The 13,144-nt window shown below is 41.5% G+C and overlaps 2 protein-coding genes across 6 annotated transcripts in view; one reads left to right on the top strand and one right to left on the bottom strand.

Annotated features, from left to right (window-relative positions):
* The window catches only part of DPH5 (diphthamide biosynthesis 5), a 54,733-nt gene extending 54,307 nt beyond the window's left edge, over positions 1–426 (bottom strand). The window contains exon 1 of one of the 3 annotated variants that reach the window (XM_033151508.1): positions 412–426. The gene's annotated coding sequence lies outside the window, so the exon portion shown is untranslated. Of the gene's footprint in view, positions 1–405 lie in introns of all 3 variants that reach the window. The other 2 variants (XM_033151505.1, XM_033151507.1) reach the window with 2 other exon arrangements.
* Positions 1–13,144, top strand: part of LOC117048099 (uncharacterized oxidoreductase ZK1290.5-like) — a 64,600-nt gene that overhangs the window by 16,459 nt on the left and 34,997 nt on the right. For 2 of the 3 annotated variants that reach the window (XM_033151503.1, XM_033151502.1), the window contains exons 2-3: positions 4,858–5,106; positions 10,640–10,741. In XM_033151503.1, coding sequence (XP_033007394.1) covers positions 4,858–5,106; positions 10,640–10,741 — 351 coding nt within the window. Of the gene's footprint in view, positions 1–3,392; positions 3,445–4,857; positions 5,107–10,639; positions 10,742–13,144 lie in introns of those variants that run through there. The other variant, XM_033151504.1, reaches the window with a different exon arrangement.

The raw sequence follows: 13,144 nt of genomic DNA, 5'->3' as shown, positions 1-13,144 counted from the left end.
CTTAGAACACTGAGTTCAGTTGGGCTTACTCCTAGGTAAGTGTGTACAGGATTGCAACTTTAAAACATAAAAATAGCTGTTCATGAGGCAAAGAAAAGCCAGAGACATTCAATGCCATTGGGTAGGAATGTATTTTGTAGACTGATGACGCAGGTTTGCTAGCCTCTGCCTTAGAAATACTGTATGGTCTTCATGTGTGTCTCAAATGTTGGGTGGACATTTTTGGATAAGCATCTTGGACCCTGGTCCAGGTCTGAAAGGTCAAATTCTTGTGGATTCCAGTAATACCTTGTACCAAACCTCTGTGGAAAGAAGGAAGAGACTATTACTCTCAGGCAAGCTAGTTTGATAATGGGTGGGAACATAGTTTACTTTGCTCTGTTGTTGTTGTTATTATTATTATTATTATTATTATTATTATTATTATTAATTAAAATTTAATAAAAATAATAGCTATTTGCTCATAGAAATCACTTTAAAAGCTGGGAGAAGGAAAAGACTCCAGAATTAAAGCTTTTCTCCTCTTGCATTAATCTGGTGTGGTTTGGATAAAGGCTGGAAACCTGGCAGCCTACAGGCAGAATTCAATCCTCAGAAGGCTGTCATCTGGTCCCTGCGGTGGTGTTCAGGATTCAGAGGCCATCCTCCCCAACCCCCACCCCAATACTGCCACTGCTGCAACTTTTCAATTAAGATTTGGTGGCAATTATGTAATTTTCCAGTCTGTGTCTGCTGGCTGGTATATTAATTGTTAATTTGGAAGGGAGGTGAGGAGGAACTATCTGCCATCTGCAATATTTAATTTTTGGCGAGGTGATCCTCAGGGTCCCTTCCAGCTCTACAGTTCTACGATTTGTTCATTTGTTCATTCTATGATTTGTGTAGATTTCACCAGAAGTGAAGCTATTCCTGTAGGTTTTCAGAAAGAGGCCGGTTTGTTTGTTTGTTTGTTTGCCTGTTTCATGAAATTTTGTTGCAGCTTCCTGCAAATGTGGCTGTCTGTAAATATGAAATCTAGAGTTTCTAGCCATTTCCTTTGAGCATACTTAACAGACCCAAAGAGCAGTGTTAACCAAGGATCCAGGTTCTTTTGCATACAGGAGTGGGCTTTTGTAGAAGTTCTGTGTGCCCTAAATTTTCTTACTGGAATCTATTATGCACGAAAGGGGTCTGAGCCCATTTGCAAGACCTCTGAATGAACTCCATTCATTTGGTGTGCTTGGAAGTGGCTATTCAGACACAAACAGACACAATAGCAACAATCTAATTTCCTTGGCACCGACACCGCTTATTAAAAGGGAAGAGTTTGTTATGAAAAAAAGTGTAGTAGCTTTTCTATGGTAGTTATATAATTCAACATTCCATTAATATCTCCATGGTGTAATTATATAAGCACATTCATTTATTCACGTCTGTAGTGTGTTGGTTCTGAATACTTCCTAACTTCCTTGGTAACATTTAAAGACAGTTGTAGCATGTATCCTTATACAGTATAGAAATACAAGTTGTGCATTTTAATATGGAATGCATCCTGTCAATGTTGAATTTACCATTTTCCTGGCAATCATTCTTAAGTTGTCATTGCAAGTACTCATGATAAATAATGATATGAAGGCACAGTTGGCTAGATTGTTCAGAATGTAATAAAATAAATTACCAAAATGTAAGGCTAACCTGTACAAATATTTAATTGCGTTCAGCGGTTGAAAGAGGGAGGTGACAGTAGTGTTGGGATTCCAGGAAGACATGTTAGAATAAATAGTGTAAGGGTAGAAAAATGGTAATCAGTTAAATCTAAGGACCATGTAATTAGGAAGCAACACTAACCCAGAGAGGTCTTCAGGTAGCAAGGTCTCTCCTGCTAACTCCAGTGTTGAGGGTAGTTTTATGTGCACAATGAAGTCAAAGTGTATGTGTGTGTTGTGGGTGGGACCAGTTGTGAAGTTGCTCCATCCATCTCTATGGGGGAAGTTCCAAAGTCTGGGAGCAGCCACCAAGAAGACCCTGTTCTGCAGCCGTATCACACATGTCTGTGAGGGTGGCAGGACTGAGAGAAGGGCCTTCCCCAAAGATCTAAAAAATCGGGCAATTTTCCCTCAGGGGATATGGTTTTTCATATAGCTTGGCCCTAAGCTGTTTAGGGCTTTACAGGTCATAACCACCACTTTAAAAAGTGTCCGGCAACAGACCAGTAGCCAGGGAGCTGTTGTAGCAAGGGAGTTGTATACTCCCTTGCATTTGTATATCTGTGCATTTGTTTTAAGATGAATAAGACACTGGTTAAAGGGAAGAAAACAAGTTTTTAAAAAGACATAGTAGTAAACGATCTAGTTGAGATATCTCATTTGCCCTCCCTGCAGTATTTTACTTTTCAGCCTGTGGGAGGAGAGGGGAGATGACTTAATGAAAACTACAGATGACTAAAAGCATTGTTAATACAGAGAAGGATCAGGAAACTATACAGAGTGAACTAAACAATCTCAGGAACTGGGGCAGTAGAACAAAATGTACTAAGGTTATGAGAACAAAATTAACCCACGTGACCATCTCTCTGGGATCATTCAAATGGCAGAAAATATCTACATGATGGTGTGTGTGGAAAACAATCATGGGGAGAATGATGTTTGAACTGGGCAGGGTACATGGTGAGCGACCAGCCATAGGCTCAATTGTAGCTGCTGCTGGGAAGAATGGAAGAGCCTTCACAGTATGTGGCAATTTTCTATCACATTCAATGGTACAAGATTGCATGTAGAAGTTCAGAAGTGCACGTGCAAGTTTTAACGTGTACTAAAAAAAATATAAGGCCCCACAGAACTAGCATAGGCCCTATCAAATGGGTGAGCTTGGAAATTTAGCGTAGAGCTGACTGAAGGCTGAGAGTTGAGTGGGCTCTTCCTCGAGTTGTTGTGCTGGTAGGCAGGAAAAAACAGATACATAGAAATTATGAGATAAATGCAGCCCCTGCCGTACCCACAAGGGTACACGTCATTTATCTTGCAGTCCTCCTGCTAATTGCTTTTCCGGCTAAACCATTTCCTCTCCTGTTGGCATGCGTACTATGCTTGATTAGAGTGTCCAGCAAGGACCAGACATGGAGTTGCATATGTCACCTTGCATCTAGGCTGCCAGGAACACCATTCTCTATTCAGAACCCTTAAAATCACTTGCATTCTTGGGTTTGTAAACAATTTTTTCCTGTCCTTAAGAACCAGAGCATTGTATGTGTTTTGCAACGCTTTATGTTTTTAAAATACAAGTTTCTAGCTCTTATGATTGCGGAAGAGAGGTTCAAAATGTCACAATGACTTTCAATTCCTTTTGTTTTTCCTTCCTTTGTTGACAGTTCTCAGCTGTTTGAAAACATGAATAATAAAAAGAAGCATAAGTTTTGCAGAACTAACAAAATGGACGCATATCTGTGCAACAGAACGTGGATTTTTGGTAGGCAGAAGAAAACCTTAAAAATAGCACATGAGTTGAATCGGATACTTGCTACTATAATTTCATTTGCACTGTTGTCCTAGCCTGCCTGTGTGCTTGCCTGCTCCGCTTTAGAGGCATGGGGTATGTGTAGGTTTTTCTGGTGAAAAAATGTAACCCTACCCTTACTAGTTTTATCTGTACACTATAGATAGATTCTATGAATGAAACCGTGCCTTCCCACAACTTTCTCACACTTCTAAACTTTCTAGGTTTGTAGTATTGTGGAAAACCAGACACTTTCAGTCTTTCTCATATTGGAAGGTTCATACAGGCATGTTAATCATCAGGTGGCGATTTGTGTGTGTAAATGGATTGTCCACGGACCTAAAGCTGCAGATGGAACTGTCATGTCCGTCAGTGTCACCTCATTGGAATCTCTTGAAACACTCAGCTGCCAATCATCAACAGATGAGCAATTCAAGTGAATTTTGCCTTGCGCATATCACAATTGCAACACAGTTTGCCACAGAGAAAGCAAACCACATGTTTCCTTCTTGCGTGGAAAGCAAAGGCCGACAGAAGCCGTTGGGGATGGGTTGAGTTTATCTATCACATCAGTGGAACTAAAAATTCTGTCGGATCCCTTTCACACAAACATCTCACATGGAAAGGCACATTATAGGGTATGCTTTCTTAGCAGGAGCTGAGTTTTCAATGTAGGATGCAAAGAAAGCCATACGTCAATACTACTAGGTTTCAACTAGTAATGAGGCACCTTAGGCCTGTTTTGACTGACAGCATTCCACACTGCAAGCACAATCCATGTAAAATAAATTCTTTCACACTTCCCAGTGAATCCTGGAAACCAGAGACAGGAAGCTAGACAGCTTTCATAGAGAATCATCAGTTCCCTTGCAAAATTTGCAGGATGTGACGTGTGAAGTAGCTTAACGGTGGTGGTAACAGATGTGCCCAAAATAATGAAATATAGGATTTTATCTCTTGGTATCAATTTTTAACTTAATCTGTTTTCATTTTATTCTCATTTCACTTGTTATATGTTGCATCCCAGTGATGTGAGTTTTTCCAGAATTTTTTGTGTTGGAAAAAAATCTGGAATTGAGGTAATTGGCATGGGGGGTGGAATCAGTGGCATCAGAAAATCTTACACAAGTAATCTGGTTTTTCATGCTTACTTTTACTTGCATTTAGTAAACAAAGCCAAAAACTCTTAAACTGCCAGGCTTGCCTAACGGTTATTTGCAGTTGGCCTCCTTTCATTGTTGCTGATGGACATATGCAATGGAAGATTTTCAATGGGAAAAGAAAACACCGAAAAAAATTCCACCCCACATCACTGTTGTAATCTTATTTGAAATACGAAAAATGTATTCATAAAATAATGGAAATTTTGCCTTTTGTGTTTTCAAGGAACATCCCATTATGGTGGCTACTCCCATGATGCTGTGGTGTATGCACTTCAGAAATGTGGCATTCGTCACATTGACACGGCAAAGAGATATGGCTGTGAATCGCTCCTGCAGAAGGCCATCAAGGAGAGTGGTGTAAAACGCGAGGATCTCTGGATAACTACCAAGCTCTGGCATGCAGACTATGGCTACGAGAACGCTAAACAAGCCTGCTTAGAGTCCTGCAAAAGACTTGGTGTTGAGTATCTAGGTATGGCATTTCTCCCCCTAATTCTCTTTGCAGTATCCTGTTAGGAAATCTGGATTAATATTTAGTATGTGCATTGCTTGCCCAGCTGGTGTCCTTGCAGCAAAATGCTTTTACCAAACCTCTTATATTAAACTTAGGCTTTTCATCATGGAGATGGTTTCTTAGTCATGGCAAAGAGCTTAGGAGCGGGCTGTGGGATCATGCGCTGGTTCTTCACAGCCTCTCAAAGCAAATTATTCCTGTCTCCCTTAACTGTAAATATGCTAGAGAAGCATTAGTGATAGGCAGTGCTATTTTTCTAGGGAAAGGGGTGCCAGAACTCACCGTGAACGCCTTCCTTGTTCTCTTAGAATGGCAATGTTGCCCACCTGAGAGGTGCCAGAACTATGTTCCAGTGAGTTCCAGCTGAAAAAAGCCCTGGTGGTAGGTAAGACTAACCTGATTCCCACCTTAACCAGCTCTTGAAGACAGCTAAGTGGGGAACCCGCTTAGCCTTAACCATTGTTGACATCAATAGTTAAGGCAGAAAGGAAGAATTCGGTCTGGGGGAATGTATGTTCTCTGTCCAGTACCCAACCACTTTACCATGGTTAAGCTATTGCCCTGGTTACATCAGCACTGGCTCCAAGTAAGAAAACTGGCAGTGTGTCATGACCCAGAATCCCAACACTTGTGTTTGTCTGCAATGCTGTTGCAATAGCTCTGCAGAACAAGGTTCACAATGACACAGCATCTCCTCTTGTTACTTCCTTAAATTTTGTTGCTGCTCTTTGAACACTTGCATTTTGTTTGGGGGATTTCTTCAAAGATGCCTCATCATCTTTGGATCTGCTGCTTCAGAAGTATTTCCATGCAAAAATATATTTCCCCCCTGGATGGCAGAAGTTGTCCTTGAGCCAGCTGCCCAATAGAACCTTAAGGAGCATGTGCCTTGATACCTGGTTTAAAACAGGGGCAGCCAATGTGATGTGGCTTGACTACAACTCCCAGCGCCCCTGACTATTGGCCATACTGGCTGGAGCTGATTGGAGATGTAGTCTAGCAACATTTGGAAGGCAGGTCTAAAGGCTTTCTGCTTGCACTTTCTCAATTAAGGATGAGCTGGTTTCCTCCCATCACCATTGCTTCAGGAGAAGTTATGGATGGCCACTTAACTTGTTCATGAGTGTTTCAAAGTACACTGTTCTTAATTACTCTGTCCAACAATTGTGACCTACGTGCCACAGTAAAACTGTGTTTTCTGGTGATTTGCAGTTCACATAGCCATGTCCTCCATAGTGGTTTTTATACTACAGAAACTCCTCCTCTTTCCCTCTGTGGGACTTGGTGCTGTTGCATCCCATGGCAGTTCAAAGTCATCTCAAAATAACTTGCCTTGCCAATCTGCCATCTCGGGCAACACAAGAGGCAAAAGGTACCAAGAAATTATCCCCAAGTCCCATTAGGATGAATAGGAGCTGCATAAAGAGATGTTTATCCTCACTCGCTGTGCAATATGCACCCCAGTGGCTTTGTAGATAATGAGGGGGTGCCACCTGCCCTTAGTTTGGATGCATGAGTGAGGTGCATTAAGGCATTACTGCATGCAAGCTCAAATAAGTTGTGTGACAAGTATTGAGGCACAGGGTGCCTTTAAAAAGCAGCTTCCCTCTCATAGTGTAGCCCTCTTCGAGCTGGGCTGCATTATTCATTGGGACTTGCAACTCACCTTGCTTCCTCCCTTCCTGCTAGATCCTCCCACTCCTATTCTTATCTTGGGAAATGGAGTAGAAGTAGTTGGCAGCAGAGGACATGAGAATGGATTAGGAGTGCCTCTGCAGGGACTCTCCTTGTCAGCAAATGACACACGGTGTGCCTGATTTCTGACTACAAACCACATGATCCCTGGCAGCCAAGGAGAGACTTCCAAGGCTGAGGACTTTCAGGGACAATTGGAAGAGGTGTCTGTGGAAATTGGATTAAAAACAAACACAAAATCTCCAATCATTTGAACTGTAAGATCTCAAGAATTCATTTGCTTACCTGTTAATTATCATAATGCTCAATCTACCAGGGGATAATTCCTGAGCTAAAACAAGTGTCCACTTCAACAAATGGGCAGCCTCCAGTTCTACATTTGTGCAGAAACCTTTTGATCTCGGTGGGGTTTGGAACAGGGATCATTTTCAAGTTGTTGGTACAAAATGGCAGGCTGCACTATGATGTCGACTGTCTAACATTGAGCTGCTGTGACACCTGGGCCCAGGCTGACTTGTGCAGGTTTTCTCATTTCCTGATTTTGCATTAGAGAGTTTTTCTAAAGAACTGTGGGCGCATGCTCATTGTGCAAAAGTCATCTGCAGGTTTTGTGTCCAACTCATGACAAAATACAGTGTCTTGTATTTAGTTGTGGAACAGGGCTTTAACAGATACAATTCACTCATTACATTTGTGTGTGTGTGTGTGTCTGTGTCTGTGTACATGTGTACTATGATTTTCACTTCATATAAGAGTTATGTTCTGATGATGAGCATCCTTACTGAATCAGTATGAAATTGCAGAAATATAAAATATCTGGCTTTGGCTTTAGAGGCTGCATTTGTTTGGACTCTTCATTGCAGATAACTCTCCACCACCCTGACTATGCTCTGTGCTTTGCTGAATGCATAATCTGTTTCATTCTCTCCCATGTGTGTTTTGACTCACTTTCTGGTCTTTGTTAGCAGCTTCCCTTTTACTCTGTTGGGAATTCGGATGGAATTGCAAATATTAGTTCCACTCACAAGCAGGCTGGTGACTGCTAACGATGCAAAGTCAGCCTTGCATTTTGAATGGAACTTTTTCTTCTAAGCTTTGACGACTCCCAGGAAACGCACAACAACGGAAAATTAATGTGATGCCCATTGATTTGCAATAACAGAATTGGCTGTATATCAAAATACCGTATCAAATTACTGTATATATTGAGATGTGTTAGGTTATTTTGCGTTTTTGGCATTTGGTTCTGATTTGCCACCATATAACATTGATTTGATTTCCTGTGGTGAGCAGAAGATGCGTGTCCGAAAAATGTTGGCTTCATTCTCAGTTTTTGGTGCATAGTTGTTGTGTTGGGCTAAAAGCTACAGTGCTTCTTGCACTGTGAAATAGCATTTTTGTTCTGCTGCATATAATACTGAGTCCAGGAAACACTTGAATCTTAAGGGTTAAGGCTTAGTTTCATTCATATATATATCAACCCTGAATGCTAGGGTTGAAAACATATAGACATGATCTTCTAAGGCTTGATTTCAGCAGGAGAGTTAAACATAATTCCCACTGGGATCAGTGGGACTTACAGTTCAATCCGACATGCATTTACTTGGAAATAAGTTCCACTGAGTTCAGTGGATCATATTGCCACATATGCATAAGTATTGCAAAGTCGAGAATTGCTTAACTTTGGATAGAATCATGGTTTCCTTTTAAGGATTTTGGTTGGTTTGTATATTTATTTACTGTATTTTTATCCCACCTTTTAGGCTTTCAAAAGTGATGCAGTTGAAATAATACCTAAAATGCAGGATTAAGAAGAACTCACAGAACAACATAATGAACCCCAAACGACAACAAAAACAGCATATAAACCTGCAGCAGGACTCTTTTCAAAGCCTGTTCGTAGCATAAAGCAGAATTGAAATTATTATTTTGGTCAGTGGTGCTAGAGCCAATTCTCAGTTGACTTCCTGTACTCGGGTGTGCATCCCTCAGCATAAGTACACGTGCTGCTGTCAAGTCTGAACAGTGGCTGTGTGCATTTTTTTCCTGTGCTCCCCTTTTATTTTAATAGTGGGATCACTTATATTTGAATTATTTCTAAAGAGGAGCGCAGAAATAGATATCCACGCCGTTCATGCTTGATTGAATGTATGCGTATGTCATGATTGCTAGACATATGAGAGGGCAAAAAGTCAAGAGAAATGGCCCCTCCTTTTTTCTAAAGACAACAAAAATTATTTTTAATGCTGTTTGCTGAGGTTGCGCATTAAGCCGCTCCAAATGATGAATAAGCATTTGCTCACACTACTGCAGTGTCAGCAGCAGAACAGGATTCCATTCACTCCTCAGCTCAGTCCATCCATTTGTGCATGTGTCTTGTTGCTATTAAAAGCATGATGGAGCTCCTCCACCAGCTCTCATGTGAGCAAGTGGCTGTTTTTCCTATCTGGTGGTAAAGGGGACATTATGAACTTTGCCCATAAGAAACAATGCACTAGATTTGGACCTCTGTGGTCATGTGGGTAGAGGACTAGATTTGGACCTTGAGTTCAGCTGTAAATTTGGTAGGCGGCTTTGGTCAACCCTCGGACCTGCACCAGTAAAAAGAGGAAAATAATAACAATTTGCTCATAGCTGTTAGGGTGAGCAAGGTGTAACACTTGTTAAACACTCTCCTATTTATTAATTTGAAAAGCCAGTTCCCAACATTCCGTAACATGCTCCTGATGTTTCGCCATGCATTAACGTGACCAAGAAATATACAATATGCAATAACGTGACCAATACAATAAGATTAAAATGTGTTAAAGCGGGGTTCATGCTACAAAACATCTACAAAACTTTGGCACTAGTTGGGAGGTTATCTTCAGTTTTGGGGTTCATAGTTAATGAAGTGCCCAAGAAGCTTCCTGGTTTGTTTGTTTTTCTGCCAGGGATTACAACAAGATGGGGAGGGAGGGGTTTTGGAAGCTGCCCAGAGTGGCTGGGGAAACCCAGCCAGATGGGTAGGGTATAAATAATATATTATTATTATTATTATTATTATTATTATTATTATTATTATTATTATTAGCATTTAATATGTTCACCTTGGGACATCCAAAGTTGTGTCGCTTTATTGTATAAATACTGCACAAATTATGACAATCTCTGGTGTGCCGGTGCCTGAAAGGACTTCTAAGGAACCCAACAAACTTGATGCTTAACATACTCTCTGTTCTGCTGAGGTGAAGAGCCTCTTTGTACAGTAATTGAGCATGTGATTTTTACTGCCAGTATGCTTCCCCTCACTTGTATATATTCACCCTGCAAAATGCAACTTGAATGTATGCACTGAAAGAACCAATGACGACCAAGATGCAGCTTGCATGCAGAATCATGGAGGCACTGATTCGAGGAAGGATGAAAGCCCCACATATTGGAACAGGCCAGAGGTCTTGCAGTTCTCAGGGCTGCGAAGTCATTCTGCTTGGGATGTTGCAGTTTCTCAAGCTCAGCACAAAACTGCTTTTGTATACTGCTTTTTGTCTGTGGAGTGGCTGTGTCTATGAGTATCTAGGAAACTGGGCTTACCTGCATATTAAGACTGCTTCACTTGAACTTTTGCACTGAAATTGCATTAAAACTAGCAGAGGGTGCACCATTCGGTATTTTGTACTAGTGGTTCACAGGTGGAGACTGCAACTCTGCAATTCAGCAGCTGATTTACTTTTTCATTGGGAGCTTTAGGGTTCTTTATAACAAGTTTGGTGTGATTTGTTCATGAAAAGCAACATTGGATTTTCTTTCTTTTTAGATCTTTACTTGGTGCATTGGCCTGACGCGCACATCCCCGGTAAAAGCAATCGAGAAGTCAGAGCAGAGACCTGGCGAGCCATGGAAGAGTTGTATGAGAAAGGTGGGGTGACTTTGATAGTTGCTGCTGACTTTTTCCACAGTTGCAAAAATGCAGAGAGTGTTACTGTTGGGATATCACGACACATAAAGGGACATTTTCACCATCTTTTCCACTCAAGATATATCTTGGGGCAGTCTGATGTCATTCATACCAGGCCTTGGAAGTGTCACAGAATAGTGCTCCACTCTGGAGTTTTGTTACCCTTTCCCGGCAATGCTTTTTTAAAACATCTGAACATTTAGCAATCCAGGTGAACTTTGCTCCTTTCTTTGCCCAGTGAAGAAGAGGCCTAAAGACCGTCTTTTCATAGTAGGCCTCTATAAGACGGGGATGGTGGGAAAGAGAAGCAGCATCGCTGTCTGGAGCTCTGTGGAAATGTCCAGTGGGGAGAAGGAGTGGGAAGAGATTGGGGATCAGAGGTGTCTGACGTGGGACAGGCCCAGCACAGAGGGAAATCTTGAGCAGGACCCATTGAAGGACTCTGACCCTGGAGTGGGACACAGCAGATTGGGAGGTGGTGACCTAGACCCGAGGGGAAGGACCAAGTGGGTTATCAAGAGAACAGCTCACCTCAATGTCATTGGATACCCCAAGTCTAGAGCCAGGAATAAATCATGACACAGTGTAATATGTCATTTGTTGTTGTTCATCAGAGGTTGTATTTACGGTACCTAATTTTAAGACCTGCCAAGGAACAGAGGATTGTTATTATGTCTTCATATGTAAAAACACAAAATTCAAAGAGGGTGTGCTTTCTTTTTCCCATGACTGTAATCGGGGAGAGAAGGGACAGCCTCAAGAAACATTTTCCGAAAAACCAGAGCACTCGTCATTGTTTACAAATGGAATTGAATGCCAAAAAAAAAGGCTAGGCCACTGGACTGAAGTAGCTATGTTTCATGGCATCAAACCCAAGTACTCTTGTTACAGTGGGTTTGTGGGTCTGGTTGCAGATTCTCAGAGTCTTAACAATACTGTTCAAAGCAGATACTAATTGGGACCAAGGAGTGCTTGTGGTGATGGTGGGGATATTATTGATGTAACAATTTTCTGTTGGTGGTTTGGGGCAAGGGTTTTAGTTGACTGGCTGAACGAGGAATTGAAACTGATTCTCTCCCTCTCTCTCTCTCTCTCTCCCCCCCCCCCCCGGTTAATTAACTTACAAAGCATCACTTTGGGAGATTTTTTAACTGAATCTCTTCCCCCCCAAACTCGTGCCACTCTTCTCTACTGTTTCCTTCATCATGTGCATTAATTTAGCTTGGCTGTTTATCTGCACCTAGGCCAAGCGAAATGCCAGGAATTAAAACTGTATGTTAGGCACATCCTTGATTTATCACCCCTGCACAAAACTTCATTACAGAACCTATGGATGCCGAACACAATTTCCACCCTAAGCTACATTATTTAAATTAACGTCACGTAAATCTCATTCCAATTAAAGTAGCCTTTCTGTCCTGAGTCTTCTGTTATCTGGTCCATCGGCTCCTGCATCCCACAAATCACCCCTTTTCTGCCTCAAGCAATGCGGAAATTTTGAACCTCTGGCCATGTGTTTCTGAAGTGATATGCAAATGTTAATAAATTTGGAGGTTTATAGGCAGTACCCCATGAGGGAAGAAATGATTAAATAATTTGCTTGCATGGTTAACCACTAAAGTTTCAGTTGACACTTAGATAATGCTTAATCATCCCTTTTGACTTATGGCCCTGGTCTGGGGTTTAGAAGCAGTTTTTTTTAAAATAGCATTGTTCCTTCTAATTGTTCACTTATTTTCCTCATCTGAGTGCTTGTGTAGCACTGTGACCAAGCTTTCAATGCTAAACATACTTACACTGGAGTAAGTCCCTTTTGACTTACAGTAGGACAACTTATGTGTACAGATGCGCAGGATTGTGCTGTAAGAAGATAAGCCGGGAAGAACTTATTTCAAGTCTTGCTCCAGCTGTAGACTCACTTGGTGAGCCATACTGTCCAAAGGTTTTCCAAAGAAGTTTCTTACGCACATGGAAGCTGTGTGCTAGCTCTGCTGAAGAGACAGAAAGAGTGGGGGCAGGTAGGGGGGAAGAGTTGATTTTGGTAAGGATTATAACAGCATTAGGAATTTTATCATGGGGGGAAAACAGCTTTGGGTTTGAGGGCAAAATGCCAATACCCACACCAGGAACCCATCAAGATGAGGTTATGGCAGTCGCAGACATAGCCTTAATGGTAAGGATTTTTGACATTGTTTTGGAAGGGGCCTTCATGAGCACCATAATGATGAAGGTTAAAAAACAACAACCAACCACCTTGTGCAGGCCCAGTTTTATCCATATTTTATTCAGTACCTCAAACATGGATTTCAACCATTTTCACTGACCCTTTGAGAGCATACTGTAGAAATGTGAACAATTAGCAAA

This window comes from Lacerta agilis, chromosome 6, assembly GCF_009819535.1.
Source record: "Lacerta agilis isolate rLacAgi1 chromosome 6, rLacAgi1.pri, whole genome shotgun sequence".
Classification (NCBI taxonomy): Eukaryota; Metazoa; Chordata; class Lepidosauria; order Squamata; family Lacertidae; genus Lacerta; species Lacerta agilis.
This window is presented reverse-complemented; position numbering and strand designations above follow the sequence as displayed.